Source organism: Pyrus communis, chromosome 11 (assembly GCF_963583255.1).
Source record: "Pyrus communis chromosome 11, drPyrComm1.1, whole genome shotgun sequence".
NCBI classification, from domain to species: Eukaryota; Viridiplantae; Streptophyta; class Magnoliopsida; order Rosales; family Rosaceae; genus Pyrus; species Pyrus communis.
Genome location: NC_084813.1, coordinates 8,475,074 through 8,495,964, shown reverse-complemented (window position 1 = coordinate 8,495,964; position 20,891 = coordinate 8,475,074). Strand labels below are relative to the sequence as shown.

At 37.7% G+C, this 20,891-nt stretch overlaps 2 protein-coding genes and 1 long non-coding RNA gene across 3 annotated transcripts; 1 reads left to right on the top strand and 2 right to left on the bottom strand.

Annotated features, from left to right (window-relative positions):
• Positions 1-5,207: 5,207 nt before the first annotated feature.
• On the top strand, positions 5,208-6,741 carry LOC137708735 (pyridoxal 5'-phosphate synthase-like subunit PDX1.2). Its single transcript, XM_068447881.1, has one exon. The coding sequence runs from the start codon at positions 5,542-5,544 to the stop codon at positions 6,472-6,474; it is 933 nt and encodes a 310-aa protein (XP_068303982.1). The 5' UTR covers positions 5,208-5,541; the 3' UTR covers positions 6,475-6,741.
• A 1,175-nt stretch (positions 6,742-7,916) lies between these two features.
• Positions 7,917-11,258, bottom strand: LOC137708737 (mitochondrial arginine transporter BAC2). Its single transcript, XM_068447882.1, has 2 exons — positions 10,361-11,258; positions 7,917-9,073 (listed from the first exon to the last, which is right to left on the bottom strand). Exons 1-2 carry the CDS (start codon positions 10,592-10,594, stop codon positions 8,411-8,413), a joined length of 897 nt encoding a protein of 298 aa, XP_068303983.1. The 5' UTR covers positions 10,595-11,258; the 3' UTR covers positions 7,917-8,410.
• A 3,367-nt stretch (positions 11,259-14,625) lies between these two features.
• Positions 14,626-15,252, bottom strand: LOC137709425 (uncharacterized). Its single transcript, XR_011064859.1, has 2 exons — positions 15,127-15,252; positions 14,626-15,045 (listed from the first exon to the last, which is right to left on the bottom strand). It is a non-coding gene; the product is annotated as an uncharacterized lncRNA (long non-coding RNA).
• Positions 15,253-20,891: the final 5,639 nt, after the last annotated feature.

Here is a 20,891-nt window from a genome sequence, read left to right as displayed (position 1 = left end):
GGGCCTGTCATCACGTGGTGGGGCCGACTTGTTTTGTTGCGCGCTTGACGATCCTCATTCAAATTCTGTGACTCGCGGTGCCACGTGGCGAGGAATTGCCGGGGTTTTGGCTAGTGGGTCATCGGACGGCCGAATTTGAATAGTACGGATATCAAACCGGCGGTAAATGCTTGTATGGCGTTGGATTTTGGGACCCGCTTGGGCTGTTCGGCGCGATATTCCCTTCTCGAACTTTTACTTTCGGCTTTTGGGTTTGGACTCTTCAAAGCTCTTGTTTTATATAAATTGGTTCAAGTCCGGCCCAAAAAATCAAGAGTATAGGTGGATTCTTCAATTTAACAAGATTTTTCACAGAATAAGTAAAATGATTGACAGTGAACAATTTGAGGGACTCCTTCTACCGATTTTAAATATCAAGAATTAAAGTGAGAAGTTATGGCAATCTTAGATATTATTTTAACTAAAAATACTTAAGAAGTTCTACTATAAATATTGGCATTTAAACTTGTCAAGCGGGTCGAATCAAGTTGAAAAAAATTGTTTTGGTTTTGGCTAATTTGGTTTGCGATTTTCCCACTTAAAATGTCAAATTGAATACATTATTTTATTAGTTTTTGCATGTGTCTCTTTGTTATTGAACATCCTAACAACCATCTTCATTATGAGAAGCCTTCTCTCATCTTTTCTCTCCTCTTGTTTCTCCATTCTATCTATATTCACGACTTTCTCTTTTCTCTTTGCGTCTTCTACTTTTACCATTTTCCTCTCTTCCAATGTTCTAAAAATCGGCCTTAGCAACGTCTAAGCTCTAGGCGATTGATTACCGCTGCGATTAACCCCTAATCGATCACAAAATCGAAAAAGTATATAAGGCGACCGCCTGAGCAAGACTAAGGGCTGGTTTGGTATTGCTATGCTTTGAAAAAAAAATGTTTCTGTTGTGCTGTGAGCATAAGCAGTTGTGAAATAAAGCAGCAGAGTGTTTGGTAAACTTTTTTGTAAAAGTGCTTTTGAAAAAAAAAAAACAGTATTATAGTGTTTGGTAAACTTTTATGTAAAACAAATGTGAAAAAAGCCAGTTTTTCAAAGCTAGGTTTTGCAGCTTCTTGTTTTTGGCTTTTTTTTTAACTCGAAACTGTGAAAAAAAACTGAAGCTGAATGTTTACCAAACACAAAAATAGCTCTCAGCTTTTTTCAGAATTACCTTAGTAAACCAGGCCTAAGTGGGACCATGTGAGGATGGGCTAGACGGGCTTATATGAAGAACTATGCTAAAACCTGAGAAAAAAAATTGTTGCAGAATCGGCTGGGTAACTCGCAAAGAAGAAGATACTGTTTAATCTTTACCCAGACAAGATGGCGTCGTTTTTTAAAGTTGCAAGTGGTTTTGACAACATAATTATCCCATTTTTTGTCATTAAAATGACACCACCATCTTCTCTTTTCATGATATTTCGTTTTTATTATTCCTTTTTTCTTTTATCTTAACCCGGAAAGGAATTATTTCCGAATCCCTTCCTTCTGATCCACCAAATCATAGAATATGTGCCATTGAAATTTGATCAAACGGCTACAACACAGGGGTCCAATTTAAAAGTTATAATAACTTTAGCCGTTGGATCAAATTTCAACGGTATAGATTCCCTGATTTGGTGGATCCGGAGGATCCCTTTCCGTTTAACCCATCATCTTCTGACCGTTTTTTGGTTTTGGTAGTGTTTTATTCTGTTTCTTTTTAAGACCCCCACCATATTGTATATCCCACCAATATCAATAAAGCCTTCCTAAAGTAATACTCTATAATAGAATAACTTTCTTAAAATTATAAAAAAATTCGGGTCCCAACTTGGGACCAGTTATGTAATAAAATAAACTCCATATTATTATAATTTATAAAATTTTCTTGGTTTTATCTTAAGGAAAAACGCATCTACATGGTTATAATTATAAATCAATACAAAAATAAGTAAGAAATAAAATACATGGTGCCTAAGGAATCCTATTTAGGAAACGCAACACTCGTTAAGGATAAATAAGTTAATAAATAATATATTTTAACTATACATTTATTCAATAATAACCTGCCTAAAGTTATAAAATTGGTTTCGTCCTAACTATGTAACTTCATAGAGGTTTTACTATATTTACATAAAACTCTCACATTACATTTATATTCTTCTATTAAAAAATAATGTATCATACAATGCTTATATATATATTGTAGTCAATTTAATTAAAGTAGAATAAAACGCCTAGACCCTGCCTAGGCCATTTTTTGCCGCTCAATTACCGCCTAGCGATTTTTAGAACATTGATTTCTTCCTATCTTATCTCTCTTGAATCTTCCCCTTGGAACAATATTACCGAACCAACTGGTTATATTATCCAGTTCTATTTTCTGTATGGGGGTGAATAGAAAATCAGACTATTCCCCTTTGACAATGATCATTGGTTTAGTGACATCTTGGTCAGTTTAGGGTTATTACTTGAAGATGCCATGCAAAAAGTGTCATGAAAATGGGAAGAATGTTTGAAATCAGTACGAAAAGAAAGTTGGAGCCCTTTTTTAACAGCAAATAGTTTGAAAGTTTTTGGTAAAGTAAAAGGAAAAGATTCGAGGATTTATATGCGTCATTTCGAAAAATCAATCTAGCCGTCGAATCCAGACCGACTCATTTAGAGATCCTTAAATTTGACGGTTGGAATTAATGAAGATATGGAGAAAAATTTCTCGTTCTTCGTGTGCACACCACGAATGTAGAGTCTCATCATTGCAAGCTTTCTAGCACAATATTCAAGATTGCACATCGGATCACATATGCATAAAAAAATGTACGTACTTTATCTTACTCCTAAAGGCATGGTCTTTGGATAATAACCCATCCTCAAGGAGAATAGATTGGCTCTCAGATGGATAGTTATGGACAACTGTGGGACCATGATTTTCCAAAGTCGGAGGAAGGCTAACCACAATACAGTTACCCTAGAAGTTAGGTCATGGACTCACCAGCTCCGTGCAGAGTTGTATTAGACAGTGCGGTGGTGACATCATCACCCTATTCTGAGGCAATAGGTAGAGTGCTAGCAACGCTACTGGATGACCATGCTTGTTCTACAAGACACTTGATTTGATCCAGATATGGACATAATCAGACCTTTTAAGTCTTAAAGTTCCTACAATTTAGGAACTTGTGTGCGCCACAAGCAGTCACAACTCCTAAGAGGGTGTAATATCTAGTTTTAGATATCCTCTAGGATTCTCTTGGCTTAAAACGAGGATTTTATCCTGAAAAGGTCTTTCTCCCACAATATAAATACACCCATCTAGGGGTTATCTCTGGTAACACAATCTAAACGCTTGAATTCTCTTGCCCATTGCTTGAGTCTAAAATCATTCACTAATTTGACCGTCGAAGAGCCTTTAGCTGCACCTCCCCCCCCCCCCCCCCCGGGATCTAAGGCTTGCTTACGATTGTTTATCGTTTTGCGGGTCTCTCAAGTTTGTGCACAACCACCATTCACGATGGTGTGCGAATTTGGTTCCAACATCTTTGTATGTGTGCAGTGTGTGTAATAAGTGTAGGTGTATGCAGTGTGTGTAAGTACAATGTGTGAATATTTAATTAGCTCACATAGTTTGTTCATTCAATCATTTGTTTGTTCTTGTGAATTTTTATTGTACTAAGCATGTCAAGTTGCTAATGGATTTGCTATATTTGTGAATTTCATAAATTTAGATCGTTGGAGAGAGCACTTGGGCCTTTGGCTTTTTGAGGTATATTCGTTTACAATCATTTTATAACCTTATTATTGAATTTTTAATGTATGCTTGGATTTTAAGATGCACCTTTTTTTTTTTTGGATTTTCTCTTTTGTAAACAAAGAATTGGGCCTCAAGTTTTGGTGCATTCTCTTTCTTTTTCTTTTGGTGTATTTTGGTGCATTATCTAATTTTTGTGATGTTAGCTATGTAAAAGTAAATTCAATCTAAATGCAAGCTAAAATACTTATTCTGCCATATTGGTTAACCTTGATATTTGGTTTTAATTTATGTTGAATTATCTATGTTCGCCTGTGTTTTTTTGCAATTGGTTGAACTAAGATGTGCATTTTCTTGATTAATGTAATTGAAAATGCATTACAGAATCAGAACCCGCAGCAGCATGCAGACAAGTTTTCTAATTAACTGACTATAATTGCAATTTGTGTGAAAATATCTAACAAGGTGTTGACCCTAAAAACTTCTTAGCCTACGTGGCACGCAGGCCAAGTAGCTAATGAGCTAACTACGTCCTTTGATTGAATGCGATTGTGCCAACTAGACGACCGAGCTCAGTTGGTGAGTGCATGAATGTGGTGGCGGTGTCGAACACACTGCTGACTTATGTAGCTCGCGACTGCGGGCGAGGAAGGAACTTGTCTTGGCCTCTGGGTTCTAAAGCATGAAGACAAGGTTGTAGTTACTTCAAAGTTCACGAATTGTTGGTATCGGGCTCAACTACTTCAATTATATTTGTGCAAGTAAAAGTGCGCCGATCGGTACCAGACTATATGGACATAAATACTCAAAAGTACAAACTGAAGGTGTGTTTGATGGAGTTAGGGAGGTCAGTGTTTACTCAAATATGAAAGGGTTTTGCATAGAGCAAGAAATTGCGCAGGATAGATTTATGTCTTGAGTTGAATGGCCTTTGAATGTTGAAAACATTTTCTATTTGTAGGAGTGATTTTCACCTGGTGCCGAGGTAGAGTCTTACTCGGACAAAATCTCCTTGGCATATCTTGATCCAATAACGAATTACCTTCTCATTTGGATTGGACTCGATCACTCCTACCAGGCTTGGGACTCTGAACCTAGTCATCTTTTGGTATACAATTCACTCCTTGTTTTAACCAGACCCTTAGAATATTACGGATCTTCCTATGCCATCCTGATCTTCGAAGACTCTTGATTGAATCAGGATTTAACCGAATCCGTCCTTAATTTTCAAGTGTCCATCATTAATTCAAACTCAACTTACTGCTTTGGACTGAGCTTGTTATCCAAACAAGTCTGTCTATGGACTGAGCTTATAATCTTACCGAGCCCAAAGCCATTAATTTGAGCCCAAACACAAGGCAAAGCGGAAAAGGGCAAAAGGGCTTTTATAATTTGGGAGACAAACTTTATAATTAATTCGGAATCGCACACAACCGTACAAGGGGAGACAGACACCATGCAAGATACCTTCAATAATGGCATATGGAACCGAAGTTTCTACATTTTCACAAGCCACCGAACTAACACGCGAGTCAGCGGTCAATCACCAACCAACCAACCAAAACTTCCCCCATCCCATCCCAGAAAAATCCACCACCCACACCGAAGCTTCAAGAACTCATCGGCCCCACCCCCACCTCCTTCCTCAATCCCCCCATCATCTTCCCTCCAGATTTCTCTAAATTTGCACAATCCCCGCCTCCCAAAACCAACCAAATCTCCAGGTCTTCAATCTCCTCGCGGCATTTAGTTTTCGTTCAGGCATTTTCAGAAACACCTCGATGGCGGCAGAGGACGGCGCGGTCACAATCTACAACAGCAGCGCAATCACCGACGCCAACAACAAGAAGAACCCATATTCGATCAAGGTCGGCCTCGCCCAGATGCTCCGCGGCGGCGCCATTATTGAGGTCAACACCCCTGACCAAGCAAGGCTCGCCGAAAACGCCGGCGCTTGCTCCGTCATCGTCTCCGACCCGCCCCGCAACCGAGGCATTTCGCGCATGTCCGACCCCTGTCTCATCAAGGACATCAAACGTGCTGTTTCGATCCCCGTCGTGGCCCGATCACGGATCGGGCATTTCGTCGAGGCCCAGATCCTCGAATCAATCGGCGTCGACTACATCGACGAGAGCGAGTATCTAGCGATGGCGGACGAGGAACATTTCATAAACAAGCACAATTTCCAGACCCCTTTCATCTGCGGAGCTCAAACGCTCGGCGACGCGTTGAGGAGAGTGAGAGAAGGCGCGGCGATCATACGAATCCAAGGCGATCTAACCGGGTCCGGCAACGTCGCCATGACTGTAAAAAACGTCAGATCGGTGATGGGTCAGATTAGGCTGCTCAACAACATGGACGACGACGAAGTCTTCGCGTTTTCGAAGACGATTCAAGCACCGTACGACCTGGTTGCGCAATCCAAGCAAATGGGTCGGCTGCCGGTGGTGCTGTTCGCCTCCGGTGGCATCGTGACGCCGGCCGACGTGGCGTTGATGATGCAATTGGGTTGCGACGGAGTGTTTATCGGGTCGGATGTATTCAATTGCTCGGATCCGTATAAGCGGGTGATCGACATTGTTCAGGCGGTTAGGAACTACAATGATCCGCATGTGCTGGTGGAGGTGAGTTCCGGGTTGTCGGATCTGATGGCGGGTTTGGGTTTCGGTGAGGACAGGATCGAACAGTTTGGCAGCGGCCACGGAGGTGTTTGATCAGGCGACTTAATCATGTAACGTAGCTCTAAACTCTTTCTTTGTTTGGTGTTAAAGCATAGTGGAATGTTATTATACATGGATATCTGTGGCTCTCTGTTGTGACTAGTCACTTGTGTCCATTTTTTCATGTTGTATTGAGGCCAATTTTGTGAAAATGCAGCTAGGATTGAGAATAATAATTTCGTTTGTTCAACTCCGTCGAGATGTTTAGGAATAATGCTCTACTTAATTTGAGGTATTAATGAGAATAATTTTGTTCATCCAGACGAGTTGTATTTTGTTTTGTAATTTCGATTGATTGAGTGTTGATTCGTTTATTAGAGATTGAATTGTCGGAGAAGATATTGAATCGAGAGTATTTGGTGGCATGGTCGACATGTTTGCAGAAACTTTTCTTTTCGTGATTTCAATGAGCGATATATGCATATGTGTGAAATTGAATAGTGCGAGTAAGCAAGTATTGCTTGTTACGTGTAAGGAGGCTTGAGTGAGAATAACAGAATGTGGAACAATGAGATTGATGCATGATTGATTGTTATGGTGATTTTATTTTTCGGGGATTCTGGGGATGGTTGAGAATGCGAGTTCATCAGTATGTACTTGGTCGTGCGCATGAATAGATTATCCAGCGAAACCACGGTCAAGGGCATGGGCTTGACAGAATCAATGGGAAAAGAAAACCCTGTTGAGCTCGACCCTAGTTAGTTAAAGAATAGGTCTCTCTGCCCATTGCCAACTGATTTCGGATTTTGGATTTTAGGTCAGATTGTTGAGGCTGTGTCTAGCATTGCAACAAAATAAAACTACTGTATTGTCAGCTACTAGCATGGGAAATGCTAATGGCAGGGGACACAAGTGAATGGCTGAACCTGAAGAATTCTGCCCATTTAAATCTGCTGTCTTTCCTGTTTCTCAGCATGTGGGTCTCCTTTCCTAGGCTATACATAAATGGAGGGTGCATTTTACTTCGCCCTAGGTTGCCCTCTACCGCTGCTATAAGGTCATTTGATCATTTCTCGCCCGAGAATCTCTTTTCCTTTGATCATTTTTCTCGCTTGAGAATCTCTTTTCCTTGCTCTATTGCGAAGATTAACCAGCACCAAGTCAAGAAACATGTATTCTTCTGAACGGAATTGATGCAGGCAGGTCAATGGAATCATCCAGAAGGGTAAGATAGGGCATTCACCGCTAGATCGGTTGCAGCATTGCTATATAGGATGAGGAACCGCAGAAGAAGCAGAAAAAATGGCCGCAATCACCAGAAATCTGGTCGCATTTGCAACAGCCAGAGCACTCAGTATCCTTCCTCTCTTACACTTCCGGAAGGATTCCACAATGTCATTGTATTTCGGCAACGGAGTGAGCCCGCAATCTGGTTTTCACAACTCCTGCCAGCCCAGTGACTAAATCGGAATAACGGAGTAGTAGCTATAAAAAGTGTGTTACTGTGGATAGGGTATATAGAGGACACATCCTTTTTTACTTTCCGCACACACCCTTCACCCGTTTTAGCTTCAAACCAAACTAAATTGTTCTTCAATTGGCTCGGTTTGGTTTGAATGAAAATTCTTATAAAACAGAACCATACCGAACCACATCAGTTTTATTTCGCAGTTTTGATTTTCATTTTGAAGAGAGAACTACTTGTGTTGTCAGGTAGTAGCATGGGATGGGAAAATGCTAATGGCAGGGGACACTAGTGAATGGCTTGAACCTCGAGTTTTTTCTGCCCATTTAAATCTGTTGTCTTCCCGTTACTCAACCGATGGGTCTCCTTTGGTTAAGTGCAGCGGCGGGGCGACAGTTACAGTTTTTCACAACTGTGTTCGAGTCAAGTCACTTGAAAAAAAATAAAAGGCAAGTCGTCTTATTAAGCCACTCGAGAGAGACCCTTTTTAATTAAAAAAAAAAAAAGAGTCTATTCTATTTTCTCCTAGTATAGGCACCTCAGAGCAATCTCGTAAGCAGCAAAAACTGCCCCATTCACCAGAAAGGCTCTAGAAACCGCAGTTCCTAGTCCACGCCAGAGCACGCCATAACCATCCTCTCTAACACTCTTCTGAAAGCAATCAACAATGCCGGAATATCTGGGCGGGTACTGAGACAGAACCTGAGCCTGCAATCTCGTTTTCACAACGTCTAGGGGATAACAACAAATCCAGCTGGCTACTCCCGCAAGCCCTCCTGCCACCAGCATTGTTTGCAAGCTCTCTTCGCCGGTCCTTCTGCAGCCCGGGTGAAGCTTCTCCCTCATGTACTCATAAGTCCAGAAGTAGAAACCGAACGAAGGTGCATCCCTCAGGACAGTAATAGAAAGTCCTCTATATATTCCCCTTAAGCCTTCTGCTCTCATAATGCTTTTGGCAACATCTATAGGGCCTTTGGGGGATTGCAGCTGATGAGGTTTCGATTTTGCATCGGTTTGGAGTTGAAGCCGGATTTTTACGAGTTCTACAGGGCTGAGTATTAGGCTCTGTATAGCACCTGTGCCAATTCCCCCTAGATAAACACCTTTGTATGAAGGAGGGTCTTTGGCGGAAACGCAAGGATCGCAGGTTCGGGAGAGGATAGAGTATACCTGGAAAACTATGGCATTCTGCAATGAACAAATCATTTGTCAGCATTGATCAATTATTTTGAATTGGATGGTTTATGCTTAATTTGGTCACAATTCTTATATGTTGCTTTCGATGCAAGCAAAAACTTGTCTGACTAGCTAGCTATATCTCGAGAGTCGTACAAATCTATCGTCACTAGGATGTTTATCTGGTAGACCTTCATCCTTGTATTTTTTACCACGAATCTATCAGTTAAAAACTCTGAAATATAGAATACCTAGAGGATAGTTGAAAATCCACTCTTAAATTGATGTGAAACGTTGAAAGTTGTAATTACATAAACTTGCATTCACAAAGCATGCACAAAATTTGATCTACATTGTTAATCTTACATAGAAATTCTGTTTTGTCTAGGGTTTACGTGTGGTCAATGGTTTGAGCACCAGATCATGTAATAGTAATTTTGAAGTACCAACATCATATGTTTCGAGAGATTCTTAACAATTTTCGATTGTGCCAAAATCACATAATAAAATAGACACATGCAAAATGATATATAACGGCCCACAAGACAGATTATCCAGCATTCAAGCAAAAAACAATATCAATTTGTGAGTCGATAAGTTTGGTGGATATCATTATTATGGCCCATTGCTAGGTAGTGACTTGTAAAGAGAAACAAAACGCAAGTCCCATCATTTCGAAGACGTCTGAAATGCAAATACTATTAACAAAATAAAAAAATGACAAAACCTACCATCACCACCCCACAGAAAAGGCTTAGTCTCTGTTACAAACACGTAATCGCACTTGTGATTTGAGTCATCACTCATAACACTAACAATCTCTAATGACCAAACCACCAGATTTGTTTTGTTTTCTACTTCTATTATATATTTGGTAACCTCACACCATTCACCACGTCTCTTTTTATAAGAAAATTCTAATTCTCACTTTTGTTTACGTATAAACTTACGAGTCTGTCTTCAATACTACAAATGTTTCAATCGTTGGATTCAACTTTCATAAATATTAGATCTTTTATCTTCAATCTTAATTATTTATTTTATGTATCACTCAATATTATATACCCTTTGAAATATAGGATCCGATTAGCGTGTGACATCTACATGGAAGTTTATTAAACATTTGTCACCTTAGTATTCCAATTTCCAAGAAATGGTAACACCAAAGGCATTAACTACCCTCACAACCATCTTGTGATCAACATAAACAAACAAAATCAATCAATTTACAACTAAAAGAAAGTAAAATAAATATGAGATAATTTTTGTTAGATAAAAAAGGAGGAGGAGGAGAAGAACCTGGAAGGTAACGGCTGCCAGGGGAGCAGTCATGCCTCTGTAAAGGGCAACGGGGCCTTCAGCAGAGACAACATTGCGAAGGATGCTGAAGGCCGATGCCGAATGCGAATTCTGTTGCAAGATCCGGAGAGTGTCGAGCGGATAACCAGAAACTACACCAGCCATCCCTCCAACCCCTCCTGCCACAAATTCTCTTCCCCAACTGCTCGCAAGAAACTCGGGCCAGAAATCCATTTTCCCATTCACCAAACACCCCAAATTCCTATTTCCACCGCCTTATCCTCCTCTCTGATCGAAACCCAATTCTTGTTTCCCCTTTTCAGAGTAACCCAAATCAAAATTTCGCCTCAAATTGTAGGATCTGTGTTAAAGTTCAAACCTTTATCTCTCTCTCCCTCTCTCTGTGTGTTGGATTCTCTGCTTTTCTCTCAAAATTCGGATTCAGCTGGAAAACCCAATTCAGATACAAAAATATATACAATTCTGGAAAGGGTTGTGGGAATTTCCTTTCTGGGTTCTCTGTTTTCTATCAAAATCTCCTGAAAACGATGCAGAAACAACAAAATCAACAAAAAAGGAAAAAGTTATCTTTCTTTTCACTTCAGTCTTTTTTCCTCAATTGCTGCAGAGGCTGTTTACGGATTCCTTCAACACCGTAGAATTCAAATTCTTCTGTTTTCTCACCAATTTCCTCTCTCTCTCTCTCTCTCTCTGTCTCTGTCTCTCTCAACTAGGGACCGAAACAGAAGCCACTGGTTTCTAATTTGTGGGGAGTGTGCCTAAAAGGCTTAGCGCGAAGGCACGGCCAATATTTTCTTTTCAGAGAAGCAATCAGGGAATGCCAAGTGGACCACTAGCAGGCTCACACCTGGCAGCTGAGGATGTCCCAGTGCTTTCATCCTAGTGTACGTTAGTCTGGGATTGTGAACTTGTGAATCACATCCCAATCCAACCAATTTTCAGTGGTTGGCCGATGCAAGCAACAAAATGACGAAACCTGAAAGCCTCTGGCTGCTGGTGAAAGAATTACATGACACGAGATACACCGTCACCGTGAGCTTCTCGTTCAAATAATCGACTTATGTAAATTTTTTTTTACGTACTATTGTATTGTTAGTAGGAAACATTATGATGATAGTATATATGTGTTGTTTAAGTTGTTCTTGACTGCTCATGTAAGGCCATTTCTAACTAAGGGTTAGAGGCAACTTTTAGCGCCAATTTGAGCAAAACTTGTCTCCAGTCAAGGGCCAAAGGAATTAGTGCTAAGTTTAGCTAAAGGCAGGTTATACATAGTGAGCCCTCAGGCTCCTCGACGAACCGTAATATGTGTATCCTAAGCTAAGATAGAAAGATTTAGCAGTATATGGTTGGAGATGAAAAAATTTAATCCTATATTATACTTTAAAATATTAATTTTTAAAGGTTAAAATATAAATAAAACTCACTTGTGTTGCAGGGTATATATTACGTACTATTATTATAATATTTTCAAAAAACTATATACTTGTTTTACAGTGAGGGGATACACTTTTCAAAAACGAAACTTCAGTTTCAGACCTAGTTACACTTATTTTTCGCTCCTCCAGGATTTTAATGGCAAATGTTTTATGACAACGAGAATTGCTGGTAAAAAAGCTGTCATGTAGGAGACTTCTCGTTTCGGTATAAACGTCGTTACTATTATTTTACTGCAATTTACTTATGCTCTGAACATAATCTGTGTAAAATGGGTTGATCTCGCTCACATACGCACTTTAGTATTGGTTACTTTAGTCTTAAATTAGTAGCACTTTCCACATCACCATCACTTTATAGCTTTGTCACCTTCCAGATGTCAAGAAGCACAACCCGATTTGAATGTCTAAATTATTATAAAGAGTTGGAATGTATCAATTTGGCATCTGAGTTACGTGTCGTAATTCATTTTGTGGGGTAGCTATAATTATCATGTGAAAAGTTGCAGAGATTGCACAAGTGGGTTGGTACAAGGTTTGGCCTTTTGTGCCCCCAATTTATAAACATGCGATTGATTGTTTGTTGGGCAAAGTGACATCACTTTCGACATTGCTACGGAGGAATTTGGATTTATACACTCAAATCAATCAATTTGCTTGTTTGAGATTGATGTATTATTTTTTTAAACTGCTTTTTATTGAATGGGCATAACTCTAGTTCTCTCTCCGAAGTAAGAGTTCTTCTCTCCAAAGTGAGAGTCTTTCTCCCTGATTATGTGAGATCTTCAGTTTTAAACACTTTTGGTGGTACCGGCCCTAGCTTCGGCTGGGGTCGTTTGCTAGGTCCTCTTCTCCCTTTTCTCCTTCTACTCTCCCTACATCTATAGCTAGTTCTCCCAAATTTTAAATTTGGCCTATCCAATTCCCTAACCTCCGTGGGTTTCCTCTTCCTGGTCTTTATTTGCTTCAATTTTCAACCATGTTCTCTATGAAGTTCGTGTGTAGAGTTCCGGTGCTCTCACCGGCTTAGGTGTTTCCAACACCATCACGTTCTTCTTGATATCTGCCGTTTCCGGCAGTTTTGCTCAGGAATTTTTCTGAGGTTCACATAGGTGGTTGCCCTCTTTCATTTGAGTGTCGATTACCTCTTGCTTATGGATGTGCCCAGGAGGAGTCTGAGAAGAAGGTGATCGATGGTGGTTAGAGAATCGACTGGCTTGAAGCTCCTCGGATCGACTGTGGAAAAAGTGGTGGATGCTTCTCGAATGTTCTTTCATTTTTGGGCCTTTGGGCTTTTTTATGTTTATGTTGTTTTGTTTTGTTTTTAGATCCTTTTTTGTTGCTTATAGGTGTTGTTGGGTTTCTGTTCGGTTGTAAGTTTGTGTATTGTGTGTTTATTTGAAATAAATTCTCTTCCTTGACCAAAAAAAAAAATACAGCTTTTTATTGTGTTTTGAGAATAAACAAATATGAAATAGAATAGCTAAATGTTGGTAATTTATAATTATAAAAGTACTTTTAAATTAGTGTCAATATTCGTTAAATTTTCATGTAAAAGTACCTTAGTTATTTTTTAATTAAAAAAGACATGAAAAAGAGTGACCACGGTCGCAACCAATCCTCATACAATCAAAGAAATAAGTTTGGTGCGCAACATTAGGTAAGGTTCTATCCCACACCTGAAGGTCATTAATTTATAGCCAATACTAGTAATAGCATCCGTCAAGAAGTTTACTTCTATATAAACGTGCGCTCAAGAGACGAAATCAAAAGAGGCTCCTAAACCTTTAATATCTCCAATAATAAACCTTAAACGCCAAGGAACATTGCAAGACCCTAAGATCGAATCAATCACAAGCTTAGAGTCTCCTGCACACAGATTTTCTCGAAGCCTCTACTTATTGTCATCCAAAGTGCATCTCTAAAAGCCAGACTTCCATCAACAGATATTGAATCTCCCCCAAAACATCTAGCACCAGCAACAATTGGGTCTCCATCCTCACTCCTGATTATGAAGCCAGCTACCGCTTTAGAGTTTACCACATATCCATCAAAGTTTATTTTTAAAAGAAGCCCCAACTTGGGGGGATTCCATCTAATTTAATGAGTCTTTTACCCATATTCATAGAAAGCATAACAACTATATTGGGAACTGCTTTAACACTTTGGAACACTACTTGAGTTCTCTCGTTCCAACTAAATTTTTTAACCTTGTGAGGAACATTAACTTTCACGTTCTATTTAGCAACTCAGTTTTCAAATTATTTCATGTTACATTATTTTGAATACATGTCATAGATTTGATAGTTCATCGACCATTGGCATTCATGCCCCAACAAATATAATCATTTCTATCAAATTAGGTTTGAATTTCGTGGATGACAAATTCGGTTGCCAATTGTGTCATAACCAAACTCCCCTTCCCCTTAGTGTAAAAATATCGATGTATTAAAAAAAAAAACAAAACAAACATTGGTAAAGGAATACTGCAAACTTTATTAGCAATATCTATACTAACATAATTAAGCAGAAGAGATTTATTCCAGCAATTACTGAAGAACAAAAATGACAAACTTTCAGGTTCCAATCTATACTACTTAATTGATCTTCCTGTATGAGACGGAAAAGTGGAAAAGGAAAAATCCAATTATGGGTCCAGAATAAGATGTTGTGACCATTTCCCAAAAAAAATAGACCAGCATGTTGTAAGATATTCGAGAGCCAATCTTGAAATCTCATTGGTATCTTAGAGAATAACAAATCAAAACAAACAAGGTAACACTGCAAACAACTCAGAAAAGCTTAAGATTGGACAACTCAATTTATTTAGACTGGGTCATAATGTTACACACTGAAATTCACTCGAGCATCTCGTGCACATTAGATGCTCGACCATCACATGAATTGAAAGACGTTAACACAACAAAGTTCATAATTACAGCTCAAGAACAATATATTGTATCCCGGATTTCTTGAGCCCATAACCTCCGAAGGACCCTTTTCTTGAGCTAAAAGGATCCACCCAAAACACAAATCATCATCCACCTAAAACATAAACCTAAACATTCCTCTAATTATTTTCCTATTTCATATACCCAGTAAGATCCTGAATAATAATACCACCAAAGCTACCAACTTCAGCATTCAAACATAATCAAACAATTAATCATACCTCGTCCTACTCGTTCTTGTCGACCTTGGGTGCCTTCAAGGGCTTTGCTTTTCCACCTGAAAAATAAAGCACAATTTCATACTTCTGTGTTCGAAAAGCTTAACAAATTTCTAGGGTTTTTATCGTAAAGGACATACCTTGCTTGGAAGACATGGCTGGGAACTAGGGCAGAAGGCTTGCTCGGTTGGTATTTGAGAGCGACGACAAATCCACGGGAGTCAGGACAACCTTATTTGCAATAACACGCAGCCCGCCCTTGTTCATGAATCGTTCACCAATCACCACTATATATTGGATATTGCACGTGGTCCTCAAGTGCTTGAATCAACCCCTGTTTTTGATCTGGCATGAGTCAATCCTTTTGGTCATCTATCTCAAATTTACTATTTTACAATCTGATGTTTTCTTTCTATTGTTTGCTCATTAGACCAACAAAATCATGCACGACTCATTAATCCGATATGTTATAAACATATTTAGTTGAAAGATAGCCATACCTTCCATTGTTGATCCATCTTTTTAAACACAAGTTGCTCATTCAATTGCTTGGGTCTGTAAATGGTGAATTGTTCTGGTAGATAGTTTAGCTTATTGAATTAATACGTCTTGGTAGGGACGAAGCCAGAGATTTGTATGAATGGAGACATCCTCAAACAACAAATTTACAATTATAAAGCTAAAATATTTACTGAACAAAACACTTATATATTAATTCATAAAGTTTTTCATACAAAACACTTAGAATCATTGTTGACAAAGTCAGCCATATTGATATTACGAAAAATGCTAAGGAGACTTTCTCAAAGTGGGACTCTTCATTGACTCTCTGTTGCCTCATGTTTTTGACACAATGTTTAATAATGTTGGGACGGGAATTGTGCTAAAAACATTAGGTGGTGAAGAGTCTATGGAGATGTCAACTTTTAGAAGAGTCTCCTTAGCATTTCCCTTGATACCAATTAACATATAGGGTTGATCATTGGGATGCAAAACTATACAATTTTTTTTGCACCAAAAAAAAAAAAAGAGTAGGGGCATCCGTCCCCTCTAGGCCTATAGTGGCTCCGTCCATGCTTCTTGGATACCACTTACGCTAAGTTTAGATGAAGGAAATAAACTTAGAATTTGGACAAAAGTCAGCCAATTCTTTTGTTTAAATTCTTGAACTAAAAATTTACAATTTCCGCATGGAAAAAAAATTTATGATTTGGACCTCTAATTTTCAGGTTTAAATTCCATGTAAATATGTGTTATTTCCAAATTTCTTTGAGTAAGAATTTAAAAATAACAAATTCAGTATTCAAATTCTATTGTTCTTTTAGGTTAATTAAACAAAAAAAAATTCACAAATTATAGAAAATAAAGTTTCACCATTTTAAATTTTTTACATAATCTTAAATTTCTTTATTCAAACCGAGTGATAGACTTCTAATACAGAAACTAATTGGGCCACCCCACACTATTCTAATACATTGAAACAAATTATGTTGAAGTCCAAATGGATATTGGGTTGCTAAAAGTAGGCCCAAATATAGTTTAGACTCAAGAATTGAGGAATCCTAACCTGAAAATCCCGTAAGCTTAAAAGAGCTGCATCCCATCATTGAGCAACCAATCCCACCTTAATAATGAAATCGCACTAATGTTTCTAGGACAAGGAGTCATGTCAATCTTCAGTTTCATGTTCTTTTATCTTACTTTTTTTACACTAAAAGTCAATCCTGGTACTATTCACTTTACTCTTTATTTTGTCCTTATCGTTAAAACTCAAAATTTTCAAACTATTTTCATTAGTTTTCCTTTACAACTTTCAATGTATATATTGTGCAAAGGAGAAGGGAAAACTGGGTTAAGCAAATCTATGGTATGACCAGAAATGAAAGGATGTTCGTCAAGCATTTGGTTCAAAAATAAAAAAATTTAGCATTCGTTTGGTAATTATTTTATTTTTTTTATTTAACTTTTCACTTTTTAGAAAGCATAAAATTTGCTTGTTAATTATTTTCAGTTTTCAAAAAATAAATATTGAAAACTAAAGGCTAAATTCTGAGTCTAGCGTTCAGTTTTTTATTTTCAATTTTCTTTTTCTTGAAAAATTAAAAACTCCTTTAATAACAATTTTAATGTTTAAAAAAAAAATGAAACAATAAAGCAAAATGGCTATCAAATTACTTTTTTTTAAAAAAAAAATTCCATGCTTTTGTTGTTATAAAGCGATGTGAAGATGTCTTTGTTTGTTTTTCATTGACAACAGAGAACAAAGCTTTGAAACAAAACACCTACTTTAAAATTTCGTGAAGTCAAGCGACTTCAACTATATGGTGCTTAAAACATCGAAAAATGAATGAGGAGCATTATATGGTGCTTAAAATTTAAACTGTGTTTGATGACTCTAGTACACATGTGTGTGTATATAAATCCTACGTAGGGGTGGGCAAACAAACCTAAAGTCCAACCAAACCAAATGTTTGGAGTGCTAAATGTCTCATTCTACATTCCTCACAAATATATATTTTTTTCTAATTATAGAAAGTTTAGAGCGTCAAATGAGATTTTTGGAGTGTTAATAACAATTCCCATATATATATTGATTAATTTGAACGATGTTAATTAAGCACTTGATAGCCACCAGCCGATGTTCAAAATCTTATACCAACATATGTTAACAATTACTATGATCTGTAGAGGCGTTTTGAGGATGGCTGTAGGAAACTGTGGAGTAATTTACGCTTGTCAACTGAGGCATTTCATCAAGCACTTGATAAGCACATTAGAGTCACACACAAGAAGAGAGAAAACAAAGACTAGAATGATAGAAGAAAATTAGAGAAATAGTAGGAGGAGGAAGAAATTATAATTTAGTTTGTTCCAACTGTTTATAGAGATCAAATACAATAAACACAAGATTTTAAAATTATTGAGATCATGAGTGACCAATAATCCCGTATTGACTCTGACACTGCATTTGATAACCATTTCTCGTTTTTTTGCTTCTAGTTTTCGTTGATTTGAAAACTTACTTGTTAACTACTTACAGATTTCAACTTTCAAACTGAAAAGACATTAGTTCTCGGTTTTCCTTCGAATCAGCATGTAATTAAGGTAAGTTAACCTTCTTTTTTCGTTAAACGAGGTAAAGTGAACTGATCCAGCTATCATGTGTTCTACCAAAATGATTGGGCATCGTTTAAGCTTTTTGTAGCCCTGAAGTCGTGTGTGCCTACATGTTTAGGGTTTAACCCTGACTTGCCATTATTCAAAACCAAAGTTCTCACACTTTTTTGGTTTTTTCGAACTAAACATTCAAAAGAACAACTGGCCTGGCCTTCCTTTTTTATTAACTTTTCTTTTTTGGCCGGAAAGGTTCACTTTTTCTTTTCTAAACAACTTTCTTGACGAAGACCAACCATTGCAATCAAAAAGACATGTTTTCTTGTCAAATATTTTGCATGAATGTTAATTGTATACGTAAGTCAAATTAATTCTTAATCAATCATCCATATTGATATCTTGATATTGTAATATGTTATATAATCCTCCCAACTATATAATATTTGAATTGCATAATGTACAAATAACAAGAGTTAAGACTCTAGTGGCTCCTACTAGGTCTACTTCGTTGTTTTTGGTGATTTTGCTAATGGTGTTGAGTACAAAATTTATGTTGGTATGAACTCTAGTTGGTTTCTTGTTAGTTTTTTTTTTTTTGAGTCAGCACTGCTCGTTGTCAAAGAATGTCCTCATATTCAATATATTACAGTTTTTGTCTGTAAAAATTTTCAAGTGCCAAATTGCGAAATGTTTGACTTTTTCACTTGGAATGGAGTTCACTTGGTTTTGGAGTCTCATCTCAATCTTTTGAGTTGGGTGTGGATGAATTCAAGACTTGGGATGTTTTTCTTTTCTTTATTCTCGGGCATGTCTTGCCCTCATATCCACCAATACAGTGGCAACTAGTTTAGCCAAATTAGCGTTTTATGTTTTGTTGAAGTCTCTTTAAATTGAAGATCCCTTGGATTTTATTTAGAATATCCTTGTTAATGTTTGTATCAATTTTTTAATATTATAATAAAATCGCTATTATTTCGTCTAAAAATATAAAGAGCTAAGAATCAGAGCATAGAAAACGAAGAAATCTAACAAATAAGCCTTTTTGTGTGGTTAGTTCAAGTGATGAGAGAAGACGGATTAGGATTGGGATACGTCAAAGTCGAATTCCTCCAATGTAAGTTAAAAATACTAAATTTAACAGTTTAATATTAACATGAGCGGTAGGAAAAAAAATTTCAAAACTGACGGTCAAAATGTCATGTAATGCTATTAGTTCACGCGTAATATCCGCGAAAATTATTAGGACGACACCGAAACAATTTCTAGAGAAAATAAAGTACTAAATGGCTATTCACTATGCCATATAAGAAGTTGAGATCCTCTTCGAATCCCTGTGTCTTGAGTAGCTAAATTTGGAAATTCGAACATCTTATTTTAAATTATGCGGTCTTCATTGGGAATTGTTATTAGTACTTCAAAAATCTTATTCTACACTCCAAACTTTATATTAGGAAAGAAAAATACACTTGTGAGGAGTGTATAATGAGATTTGTGGAGTGTCAATAACACTTCTCTCTTTATTAACCCATTCTATTAGCCCACCCTCACAGAAAATAAGTCTTTGAACGGTCCGAATCTCTATCTTGAACGGTTTGGATTTCCAAATATCACTACTCTAAACATAGAGATCCGAAGAGTATCTGGACTCTAAAATAAGCATGATATAATCACGCCAGCAAAGCATAATTGATGTTGCACACAGCTGGGTCATAGTAAGCTTAGCTACTTTTCCACCGGATGACAAATAGACCTGGCCTGGTTCAGTTCACTCGCTTTTGCTCGTTTCACGCAACACGCTGGTAGTGACATGTGGATATATAATACATGATGAATACTTACATTAATCAGCTGGCTTAAAGTGGACGCAGACTAATACACTTAATTTATGCCCTTACTATATATTACTTAATCACTTAGGTTTCGTTGGTTGATGAGGATTTTTGTAGTCAAATTAGTGTTTGATGCATGCCCATACAAATATAAAGCCTATAGCATCCTATTTTGACCATTGTTCTAGAGTTTTGAGAGTTCTCTCGTCTATTATAATAGATATTGTACATGAATTTCAATATTGTTTTTAGAATTTAAAAGCTTGTGAATTCGCTTGTTCTGTTTTTTGCTCGTTAGTAAGGTACGTAAATCGACATGACAAATTACATGCACTATCAAATTTCATATTTGTGTGTTAGTAACTCTTTTAATCTATTATTCGTTTATTGGTTAGTAAGTCGGTTATGCAGTTCAAATATTTTTTTTCTTTGGCTGCTTTGCATTATTGCAGTGATAGCAATTAACGTCTGGTTATCCAACTAAGGGTAAATTTCACTCTCTCACACAAGAGTCCTGCAGTAGAAGACTGAAAAACCAGTAAACTTGAGTCTTGAGGTTCAAGCAATCTATGGTTCTTTATTTCCCCTTATTTGTGCCAGCCAGCTGATATATACTTGAAAAGCTCCATGTAGGCCCGTTAAGATAGGGACAACTATTTTACGGGTTGCCTTCATTTATTATTATTATTTTGAACAATCGATATTATATACATTTAGAGCAGTTCCATTAGGGAATCTTTAGGCCGGCACCCAGCCAAATTATTGACCCAGCACCCAGCCAATCCACTCCAGCCGAGCAGATAGGCTGGCACCTAGCCCAAGCTGGTTTTTAGGCCTGCTCAGAATGTGATGAGCCCTTGGTTGGCCTACATGACGCCAAGCGATACCGCCACGCCTTCCTGAGCTGAATTTGAAGCTCTCTGCTTTCCTTCCACCACCACCCCAACTCGAGCTTCCATATC